General features: G+C 52.1%; 1 protein-coding gene across 10 annotated transcripts in view; it reads right to left on the bottom strand.

The window, feature by feature from the left end:
* PGS1 (phosphatidylglycerophosphate synthase 1) overlaps positions 1–11,538 on the bottom strand; it is a 44,506-nt gene extending 32,968 nt beyond the window's left edge. For 4 of the 10 annotated variants that reach the window (XR_003427590.1, XR_003427589.1, XM_027080875.1 and 1 more), the window contains exons 1-2: positions 11,366–11,516; positions 2,513–2,702 (exon numbers count right to left, since the gene is read on the bottom strand). Coding sequence is in view for 7 of the 10 variants with exons in the window: in XM_027080875.1 (XP_026936676.1) it covers positions 2,513–2,702; positions 11,366–11,508 (333 nt within the window). In the remaining 3 variants the exon portion in view is untranslated. Of the gene's footprint in view, positions 1–2,270; positions 2,418–2,512; positions 2,703–11,299 lie in introns of those variants that run through there. The other 6 variants (XR_003427588.1, XM_027080873.1, XM_027080874.1 and 3 more) reach the window with 4 other exon arrangements.
* Positions 11,539–11,880: the final 342 nt, after the last annotated feature.

Below are 11,880 nucleotides of genomic sequence, written 5' to 3'. Positions count from 1 at the left end.
TGTGTGTGTGTGTGTGTGTGTGTGTGTGTGTGTGTGTGTGTGTGTGTCCGAGGAGCAGAGCCAGACGAGGGAGCGCGGGGGCAAACTTGCACTCCAGCCCCGTCTGCACAGCTGGGGTTTTATAATGAGCATGTAATTTTTTTTTAAATAAATTTATTTATGTTTATTTTTGGCTGTGTCGGGTCTTCGTCGCTGCACGCGGGCTTTCTCTAGTTGTGGTGAGCGGGGGCTACTCTTCATTGCGGTGCACGAGCTTCTCATTGCGGTGGCTTCTCTTGTTACAGACCACGGGCTCTAGGCATGCGGGCTTCAGTAGTTGTGGCACGCGGGCTCAGTAGCTCTAGAGCACAGGCTCAGTAGTTGTGGAGCACAGGCTTAGCTGCTCCACGGCATGTGGGATCTTCCCGGACCAGAGCTCGAACCCGTGTCACCTGCATTGGCAGGCGGATTCTTAACCACTGCGCCACCAGGGAAGTCCCAAGCATGCAACAGTTTTGAGATGCAGACAGACAGGTACCTAGCTAGACACACAAACAGAACACACCAACATTCAAAGATGATGCATCAGTTCCAATAGCCAGCATCCTCTCCCTAGACCTGATCCAGCCATGGGAGTACACCAGACCCCTCACCAGCGCGGCCAGGCCCCAGAGGAGGTCAAGAGCAGGCAGAAGGGCAGCACCACCCTCAGGGCAAGCTGGCGAGGGCACCGGGGAGGCAGGACACACACACGTGCTGGCTTTCCCACATGGCCCCCACAGCCTGCACTGTCGACGGAGGAAGAGGGGCATCTTGACTAGATAAACACACCAACACACCACTGGGAAAGGCTTATATGCAAGGAACAAACAAAAGAACTTCCTATGTTTGCTGTTTCCTTCGTTTTGTTATTTATTCAGATGGTTGCTTGTGGGGAAAGTGAGTATGAAGACAGGAAGGAGAGGAAAACAAGTGAAGTGTGAGGCAATCAAGTTCGGCAGCAAAAGTCTACGCAAGTGTTTGCCACGGCACCAGGTCCTCCGGTACAAGCTCAGCTGTCACGAAGGCCTGGGCCCAGGCAGAAACCACGCTGCACTCTCTTCTCAGGGAACACGGGCCACTCTGTCCCAGGAAGAAACACATCCCGCTCCACACAGAACTTGCCGGAGAACCCGCCCATGACTCAGTGCAGAAGGCAGGGAACGGTGGCCTCGGCTTCCTCCTGGCCTGCTGGGCTGAGCCCCTCACGCGTCCCTCCAGGCGCCGCATGGCCTCACCTCCAGGCCAGGGGACCCCCATGTGGAGACTCAGTCCATCCTTCACCCGGAGTTGATTGGGACACTAAGAACCACCTCCTTTGAAAAACCTGTTTCTTCAAGCCAAGCAGAGAACCAAGTAGGAGTAAAGAGCAAACAGCCTCAGCATCAGTTCTACACAAACAAGGACACACAGGAGAGTCAAGCAGTGTAGGGAAGTGGGGGAGAGCATGCATGCATGTATGTGCGCGCGCGCGCACACACACACACACACACACACACACACACAGCATACCAGAATGAGCCAGCCGGAAATTAAGCTAAGAGTGGATCTACAGAACAACAGGGCAAAGGAGAGAAAATGTGCAAGCATTCAAATGAACTAGAGTTTGTTGTGCAGAAAAAGGAACATCTACATATATTTCCTGTTATGTCCCAGCACTTCTGACCGCATCATACCTTAATTCTAACATCACTGAATTAATACAAACTCAGAATTCATGTAACTAAAAATTAATTAGCGTTTAATTACTTCATTCCAATGAGCAGTTTAACCACAAATAACTAGACGTGGCATGAACACCTGACTAATGTATTGAAAGCCGAACCCCGCCAAATGCGAAGTTTAGCATCTCTACCAAGAGAGAGAAGGTACAAACTTTAGACAGAATTACGGAAAAGAACCAGGATCACGAGACCTAAAACCAGACATCCAGACTTTCCAGTTACCTGTAAGTACTCTCCACTGAATTGAGAGGCTCCCAGCCACTTCCTACATATCAAATCCCATCCACAGGTCATTATGTCTCCATTTCCCGTCATCTACTCTATGGAGCTACTGTGTGTTGGAGCCGTTGCCGGGGCAGGAGTCTGCCATGCCCTAACCAGAATGAGGTTCGTTCCCTCCCAGACGTCCTCAGCGGGGACGTGCCTGCTGAGGTCCCCAAGCTCTCACTAACCTCCCGCCTAGCCTACATCTCCAACACGGAACGAAGGGAATCAATCTGTCACAAGAAACAAAACCTAGGACCTGACCCTCAGTGCCCGCAAGCTCTGAGCTGCTCCACCTGAGACATCAGCCACCCAGGAGAGCTTCTGATCACGGCTCAACTCAGCCATCTGTGAAGCGGAAACCTAACAGGTGGAACCCGCAGGAATAAGCTGAGCAGCCATCAAAAGTGTCTAGAACACAAGGTGCTTCAGCCCAGGACTCGGCCAACCTTATGCCCCCAAACCTCTAATTCCATGTCTGACCCTCTCTCTTAGACACAACTTACCTTCATGAGCTCAAAAAACTCTGCAGGTGAAGAAAGCACCCTGACGTGAGAGCTGGAGACTCCGAACTCTGGAACCAGGTTTCTGATCCACTGGAAGCGATGCACACCCTCCGGACACAGGCAGCAAGGAGGCGAGGTGACATGGGGGACAGCTGGAGACAGCAGAGGCGCCAACAACAGCCATGGTGGCCTGGGAAAAGAGACATACAAAGGGTCACACTTCTCAAATACTTCCTCACAAGTCTCTCTCAGCTCCTGTGGGCAAATAAGAATTTTTCGGGGTGGGGGGGTGGGGGGGGGGGGCGAACTTCAGATTTCCTAGACCATCTTAAGAAAGCCCCAGTCAAACTCTGTAAAAGAATTTTTCAGCCCCTACAAGTTGAGCAACTTAAGAATTGCCAAAGCCTATGGATAAACCCCAAACTTTACGCTGATTCCAAACAACTCAAAATTTAGAGCAGCCACAAGTAAACTCAGAAAAGCCATCGCCTGGTTAATGGCCCCAACGAACCCACCCGCAGAAAGCCGCCAAAGGCTGCTTGCAAGGGCAGGTCTGGTCTCAGGCTGGTGAGTACAACCCAGACCCCCGGTTGTCTCACTGATGAGATAAATGGGCTTTTATTCAAGGAAGGACCCAGAAAAAATTAAGTTTTCTCTTTAATACTAGGATACAGAGAGAAAAGCTGGCACTGGAAGAGGTCACCTCAAGAGGGGCCGGCAGTGACGACAACTGCCCCTTCACCCCTGGACACATTCTCCTCAGAGGTCACACCCAGTCTCTGGCTGGTTCCCGTCCACTGAGGCCAAGACCGCAGTAAACAGTCCCCTGCCCACTGAGCCTCATCTTTGTCCGGATGACGAGACACCTGCAGGGGCCGGGGGAGGGCAGTGCACACCCAGAGCCCCACACTAACCAGCCCCTCATCTGACTTCCAGCAAAGAGCGGCAGGAAAATCCTTTTCAGCGCGCGACCTTCACCACGGCCTCAAGAGGGGCTCTAGGGAAAGGACGCTTAAACACCCCAAGGCCTGAAGGGCCACAAATTCCAGGAAGATGATTTCATTCACTTGCCTCCTGATAAAACGCTGAATCTTCCCAGGGTTCCTGAATGTCCCTACACACACGCCAGATGGCCTGCAGCTGTGCTTCCCAGAAAGCCCACCGGGCTGTCACGGCAACTCATTGCCAAGAAAAGTTTAGTCAGCGGGTGGAAGACACCGGGTCTGGACCCTGGGAAGCCAGGGTTCACCATGGGCCTCCGAGCAGAGGTGGGGACCACACTCCCGGGCATCAGCTTGCTACACGTCTCCTCTGGCTCCCGGGTAACAAGCAGCAAATGAAAGGCCTAGACGTGTAAACAAGGGATTGCGACCTCGATTTCCCCAAAGTGGAGGCCATGCTCCTGCTGTGCTCAAGGCTACCTTCCAGAGGGGAGAGGGAGCGCCTTCAGTCCAACGGAAAAGCATGAGAACGGGAAAGGTGCACAACAATCTATCAACGAGAAGCCGCCAAGTGGGGCTAAAGTCTAATGTTCATTAATTAAACATAGTCTGTTTGAGGAGGAAAACCCCACAGCGCTGTAAGATCAACTGATCTCCCAATCTCACAGCACTTATCGCTCAGACCATATAAAAAGTATCCAGGGTGTCGCCGGCAACCCAGGCCATGCAGTCAGTCCCCACGCGTTCTTCAGATGAGCCAACAGACTCAGAGCCGCTCCCAAAAAGGAAGATGAGGAAACACCTCTTTGGCACACAGCAACCCAGGAGAGGGCAAGTGCCAACCTGGGCCTCAATCCAAGTGGTCATGTGAGCACTGATGGTGTACGGGGGAGGCACGGCCGGCCTGGGCACCACTGCCCACAAACCTGGTGGCCTCACAAGCGTACACACCTGAAATCATCTAAGAACACAAAAGAAAATGCTAAGGCTAATGAAGGAAAGGTCAAAATATACATATGGTAGATGTGCTTCAAATGACCAAAAAGGGGAGCTGCTGATGCCTGAGCTGCTGGGGACGCCTCACAACACCGTCCCTCCAAATGGGCTTTGATCGCCCGGTGGGATTCAGACAGTAAGTGCGGGGGCTCCAGGCGAGGAGAGGTGCGAGCAAAGGGAAGAGGCAGGAACTGCCAAAACCCACCAGCGCCAGAAAAACCCAGGAGGGGCTCAACAGGCAGTCCAGAGAAGACACACAGTGACTGTACGGGGGTCAGGCCCTGCCACCCAGGAGAGGGGCTCGGCAGGACAGGCTTGGCCTTGGGCCACCGCGGGCAGGCTGCGGGCCTGTCGGGCAGCTCTCCTGGGAAGCTTCAGTCCAAGTCCAGATCAGGGCCTCAGTCCAAGATCTGCTGAGGGCTTTTTTATGTTACTTCCTGTTTAACCTGTGTACTGACAGGTTTATTTTTGTTAGACAGGAGAAGAACTGAAAACCTATTAGGTTTCAGGGATTCATCGTGGAGAAGACCCAACCCTCAGGTGGTAACTTCACATTCCAAAGAGGAAGGTGCTTGGAAAAAGAGCACAGAGTTTTATAAAAGCCCCACAAGGTCGGCAAAGGTGGGGAGACCACATCCAGAGCCCAGACACTCAAAATCTAACTGCAGCACCTGGGCCGGGGCAGAAGCAGCCAGTCTCCGTGGGAGACAGCGCAGGGGCTCACGTTCTCCGTGCATCTCAGCCAGATCCCCACGGGGGTGAGTTCCCGCTTTCCATGACAGACGCCTGGGAATCTTCTCAGAAAACACTTCTCCCCGTGCCAGCCACAGCCCCTGCTGCACAGTAATCCCAGCCTCCAGGGGCCGACCACCTGCACAAGCAACTTCCCCCTCCAGGCAGCTGTCCCGGGTCAAAACCCTAACCCCCAAGAGACAGGAGGAGGCAGGGAGCTGTGGTTACTCTACAAAAAAAGCAGGGCTGTCACACTCACCATTTAGAGAACTAAACAAACACACACACATTTTCCACATCTAGGCCTGCACTCCCCTGAATCATCTCTTTCTAGATAACATGGAGCTCCCATTTCTAGTTATAGGGAGGAGGAAGTGGCAGGGGCTGGGGGGCCAGATAATAAGGTTCTGCCGCCCTCTCACTCCTTTACTCCGGATCATCAGGGAAGTTTGGAGGACAGAGCTAAGGCCAGATCAGGGACGCGCCCTGGTACTTGAACTCAGGCAAGCCTAACTACTTTGCTACAGCCCTCAGCGGGTGGCAGAGGCGGCAACAACAGTGCAAAACAATCCTCCGCCCACAATTCTGAAGGTGAAACTGACAGCATCCTCTCCAAAGGGTGGGCTCCAGCCACCACCCACACAGACACCTGACTCTGGGGAAAGGTTCAGCCAGGTGATTTAGGGCTTCCTATGAAATTTGCAAACAAATTCCCTGAGCTGGAGAGTGGGCTGGGCCTAAGTGCTGAGGACCCCTGACCTGGGGCCACTCCCTCCACCTGGAGAGGGGCCTGGGGGAATGGGGTGAGAGGATGGGGGGGGGTGACGCTAGGAGAACACAGTGAGTATGGAGTGGGAGGGCAGTGGGGAAGAGAGGGAAGTTTCTTCTCAGCATCTCTAAAAGGAATCCATATCTGGACTGCCTTGACCAAGAACAGCATGCAGTAACACTCTTGTCCATGGTCCGGGGGCCACCATTAAAGCAGGGACAGCAGAAGCCTGCCCTAGACAGGACGATGCACCCACCCGACTCATGAGAGGCACAGGACCGCAGCGGGACTTGAGTTCAGAGTAGCCAGTCAAACCGAAAGAGCGAGAGCAGAACGGCTGCTGAGAGGCCGCGAACACAGCTATGTGCAAGGGAAGCTTCAGAAAACGGGAGAAGGCATTTCTCCTTTGTGTGCAGAGACAGGAGTCTTCCATTCCACCAAACATTCTGAAGCTGCAAGTGCTCCATGGAAAAATACTGCCACACCTTGCGTTCTCCGTTCGTCAGGATGCACAACAGTGCGCCTGGAGGTCCAACCGAGCTCTCACGGGGGCAGTGGAGGCGCTACTAAGGAAAGGCAACGCCAGAGAGTTCCACCTGGGTCTGCACTTCACCTCCACCAGGCCCCGCACAGCTCTCACGGCTTCAGAGGACACAGGTGCTTCCCCTGGGGCCACAGTGGTGTCACCCACCCTTTGGGACACAAGGAAGCAGGCCCACCTCCTAGCGTCTTTTCAAAACAGGGTCTGCAGGGCTTTGAAGGAAGAAAACGGTGATGCCGGAGGACTATCTCCTACACTAACCACAAATCCACCATGGACAGCACAAGAGTTCTGTCCCCTGTACCACGCCAGGGCACTAATTAAGTGTCCTGCACTCAGGGTCATGGTCTAAAGGTCCACGAGCTCTCCAGGGACTATAAGGTTCGTGGTACACACTCTGTGGTTTGTATCCCACCCAAATCTGTACAAAACGACGAAAAAAGAAAGAAGGTTTTAAAAGAAACTGAGCTCTCCGGATTGCAATATTTTCAGAAACTACTTTTTAAGAAAAACCCACCCTCCCCCCGTCACACACATTTAAACGTAAAGAGGTGAAGTGATGAGAAAAGACCAAGTCATAACACTTCCTGAAAAAGGCTCGAAAAACTACACGAAAGGACGAAACTTCCTGCAGCCCCAGCAGCAGGCAGCCCTTCCTGACTAACGCAAGACCTAAACCCAAGTAAGGGAAATGAGTGTGAATTCCCGTAGGTCACAGAAGACCAATGGCTGCTCCCTCAAGGCCAGCACGAGGCCGGGGCTGCCAGCATGTGGCAACACGCTGACTCTCCTCTTGGCTTGTCCAAAAGAAAGTCGATTACATCGAGGGGCTAGAAACCTAACATATACTTATAACCCACAACACACCTCCGTAGCCAAAGGCACCAGGCATAGCCAAGTGCCTGCCGAGAACCACTCACACGTTCTACTAATCCAAACTGCTGCAACCAGCCTGACTTCCCGGCAGTGAAAACGAGTAATTTACATTACTCGGATCACGTGTTTACAAGGGAATTATCTATCAGACCGCTTCAATCCCAGGCTAGTTTCTATCTATGAGCACACAGCTGACTGACCAGCCTACTTCAGCAGCAGCAGCAATGTGCTCAGAGGGTACTCAGGTCAATATGAACCTAATAAAGCTACAATTTACAAGTCAGTCAGCTGCAAATCTTATTTTAATTCTCTGCAAGATCAAATTTGAATTATTTGGGGAAATCATGCTTTGATTCTAAATATCCCCCCTCCCACCCATTCTACTGCTATAATACAAGAGGTGGCGCTACTGAACTCTAATGAATAAGGAGGACTGGGTCCCAGCATCAGAAAACTCAGAGAAAAAGTAATTTCTGGAAACCTGGTGGTCCCTCAGAGTAGAAACCACTAAGAAGTAGAATAAGAGTATGTTGAGCTGGCATTACAAGGTAAGGAAGCCTAATAAAAAGAACAGTTTGCTGGTTATGTTTCCCTCTTACACTCGGGAAAGTTAGGACACCCCACCACCACCCCACACACACACATACACACAAATACACACACACATACACACACACACACACATACACACACCTAAAATAAAGAAAATAGAACTTGGGTTTCAAAAATAAAGACTTTTCTGCACACATAGCTCAAATTGAAAATAGTTTTTAAAAAAAGAAAAAGGAGACCACAGAGAAAATATTTCCTTGTATGGCAGCAAACTCAGTTAGGAACTAACGCCCTCTTGACACATTTTCCACCAGGTCTCATACCCCAAATAACAAGTCAATTCTGTGTAGTCTGATGACTCCAAGAAACTACCTGAAGTTTCTGTCTTCCTCGCCTGAGCGCCGGACCCGCCCTTCACCTGAACAGTGAGCGCCTCCACTTGGACCCACCTGGATACGAATGGACATGCCCTGAACTCACCTTATCGTCATCCCCCAAACTTGGTCCTCTTTCTCGCTCCCTGTTTTAGTGAAGCATGCCACCATCCATGTAGTCACCCAAGTCAGAAACATGAGCTACCTCCTCAGCACCCCGCTACACACCCCCACCAGAGCTGATTCCAGTCCAGCCCTCTCTTCTCTTCCCACTGTCCATGACTTCATACAAGCCCCACCCCCTCAGGCCTAGACCGCCGCTGCCACCATCAACCTACATCACTCACTATCCTTCCTTGAACACTGGCTCCCCACTTCCTCACCTAGCCTACTCCTACACGCCTCCAAAACACAGCTCCAAGATCATCACCGCCCGGGAGCCTTCTGTGACTTCCAGGTGTGCCTTAGTGCTGCCATGACCTTTCCTACCTTACTTTACTATTGTCTGTTTATGGGTCTGAGCACCATGAAGGTGGGACTATGTATGTTCCCTTGGTACCTAGCACAGCACAGCTGTGCTCTATACACGCATGCTGAATGAGTGAATGAATCCAGCTGTCCACGGTAATGAGTCAGATGCCTGCTTAAGAAAAAACAGCAGTATTTCCAAATCACTAATTAGAAGTAATTTTTTTTAATTGATTAATTTATGGCTGCTTTGGGCCTTTGTTGCTGCACGCGGGCTCTCTCTAGTTGCAGTGAGCGGGGGACTACTCTTTGTTGCGGTGCACGGGAGTCTCATTGCCGTGGCTTCTCTTGTTGCAGCATGGGCTCTAGGTGCGCGGGCTTCAGTAGTCGTGGTGCACGGGCTCAGCAGTTGTGGCTCACGGGCTCTAGAGCGCAGGCTCAGTAGCTGTGGCACACGGGTTTAGGTGCCCCGCGGCATGTGGGATCTTCCCAGACCAGGGCTCGAACCCGTGTCCCCTGAATTGGCAGGCAGATACTTAACTACTGCTCCACCAGGGAAGCCCCTAGAATTAATTTTAAATAGAGTTCTCTGTCACTATGGCTGTCTCTATAATTGAAAGGAAACCACTGCAGTAAAGAACTGTTCCCTCTCACCACTCCCCTTGCTAGTCACGAGGATTCACCAGGCACTCCAACAGTTGAGTCAGACTGGCAAGCTAAAATCTAAAATAAGTTCATGGCTACACAGAACTATTATCAATGAATCAATGATCAGAGTTACAAGAAACCACATCATTCGGGGAATGAGGAATTGGTTGGTGCAACTGAACAATAGAGAAGAAACGAAAGTCAGCAGCCACTGGAGGTGAGCGGCCATACAGACATGAGTAACCCCAAACAGCCAGGCCACAGAGAAGCAGAAAACATCTGCAAACCAAATAAGGCAAAGAAAGGGTCAGAACCCCACAGTACTGTAGTAATACTGCTCAAAACATTTATCCTCCGTCCTAGCATAGGCATCACCTCCAAGGAGTAAAAGACGCAAATATCTGACATTTGTGTTTCTATGTCTGTGATTTAACTGAGTTCCTGGTTTAATTTTTGACCCACAGCCTTAACCAACTTAATCAAGAAGAAATATGGAGCCACAAGTCCTGCATCCACTAATGCTATTTACAAAAAAGACTTTTAAGAAGTCAATGTAGACTATCCCCACGGCCACACTGCCCTCCCCCCCTGCAGAAAAACACTCAAGAGAAATGTCTTTCTTAAAAGAATTTGTGGCGATTGCCCCAACAGCCTTTAGTAATCAGCTCCAATGTTAAACAGTGATTAATCATGAAGTACTTTTCTGTATAGTTTAAATACATACAAGGGAAATGACAAAATGGCCTAAACATCTCGTCCTTGAGAACATTTTTTGAAACTTTAAACCAAATTTCTCAGTGGTTTGATACCAGGACGTAGAAGTCATCTGACTTCACTACCCACTGGAATAAACAGGTCTTTGCTAAGCACCAATTACAGAGAACAGAGGCCACCTCTTCTACACCCCACTCCCACCGGGTTCACTGATGTGAAACTTAAAGCCGTTCTGATCAGTAAGCTTCCAAGAGTTCCGTCCTGGGCTGATTCTATCACAAAAAGTTCCCCTAAGTGAAACCTGAATTTTTGCTGAAAATCTTCCAAAGTAACCCAATAAGAAGCAAGTTCCTTTCCATACCTAGAATCAGCACACATGACTGGACCACAGATCTCTCTACCAAAGGCCAGAAGGTCACATCTCACCCTAGTAGCAGATAAAAATCTAAGGCGCAAACTCTGCAAAAAGACGCAGTTCCAAGATTTTTTTTCTTAAGAAACAAGCGTAAGGCTCGAGTCTCTCCAACAAGAAAACTACTTGCACATAAGTCTTTTTTTTTTTTTTTTTTTTTTTAATATTAGCAACAGCAGCAGGCCTCTTAGGTCAGCATGTACTTGGCAAATGTTTACTTCGATAGACCACTGCCTGAACGAACTGCTTCAAAGCCTACTTCACTATTTCCATAACTCACTTCAGTACTTTTCCAGAACACAGGCCCTTTGCAAAGGGTAAAAGGGGTTTCAAGTGGTTCCTCTTCCCTGGCCTGAGTGTTCCTGACTCAGGATTGCTTCACAGCCCTCTCTGGCAGGATGTGAGAAATGCTGCAGGCACAGAATCCCAGCAGGGCTGATTCACTCCCGTCAAGTCACCTCGCAGCTAGGATTACTTAAGGAAAAGACCCCTCCGGACCCAAACAGTGTCTCTCGCGAAGACTCTCCAACACACACACCCCGGGGCCCAAAGCAACGCACGAACTCATCCCCCCGCCCCGGGTGTGCACACACAGCCCCTTCGCTCCACCGTACGAGGCCGGAGGCCGGAGGCCGGGCTCGCCCCCCTCAGCCCCGGGCCGGCCCGACCGACTTCGGGAGGGGTCCCCCACCCCGGGAAGGCCGGCGGCGAGGCGGGACTGCGGGGGCCGGGCGGGCCCGCGCGCGGGGACACGGAGAGCTCACCGCGACGCCGGGAGCGCGGAATGAGGGTCGGGGCCGGGCACGCCCTCAGCCCCACCGCTCTCTCACCTCCTGCGCCGGCGGTCCCGGTTCCTGCCGAGTCGGTCGGACAGGCGCCCCAGGAGAGCGGCCAGCCCAGGGCGGCCAGGCAGGAGGCCCAGCAGCCGCCTCCAGAACACCGGCCCCGCCGCCGCCGTAGCCGCCGCCGCCATGGAGACTCGCCGCTTCCGCTTCCGGCGCGCGAGAACTTTATTGACAACCGCGCGCGCGGACACGGGCGGCGCGCGGGAGCCTGGAGGGGAGGCGGACCCACCCCGCAGCCTCAGTTTCCCGCCAGGGGGACGCAGGTGTGCTGCACGCAGGGACCAGGCCGTGGAGGAGTAGGGCGCGGGCACCAGCATCCCCTGACTCGGTCTTGATACCGGATGGGGGTGGAGAGTGAGGGGCATCACCTGTCAGACCCCACGACCAAGTTCAGGCTGGACCTGACAGGCCGAGCCCCTGCTCCAAGGTGTTAGCTAAGATGTACAGAAGTGGGTGACCGTTGACTCACCCGGGCGCACTGAGAACGGAAAATCCCCACC

This window comes from Aethalodelphis obliquidens, unplaced genomic scaffold (assembly GCF_003676395.1).
Source record: "Aethalodelphis obliquidens isolate GAN/ISIS:26980383/991018 unplaced genomic scaffold, ASM367639v1 scaffold44, whole genome shotgun sequence".
In the NCBI taxonomy this organism is placed as follows: domain Eukaryota; kingdom Metazoa; phylum Chordata; class Mammalia; order Artiodactyla; family Delphinidae; genus Aethalodelphis; species Aethalodelphis obliquidens.
Note: the sequence above shows the minus strand (reverse complement) of the source record. Positions and strands in the feature narration are given on the sequence as shown.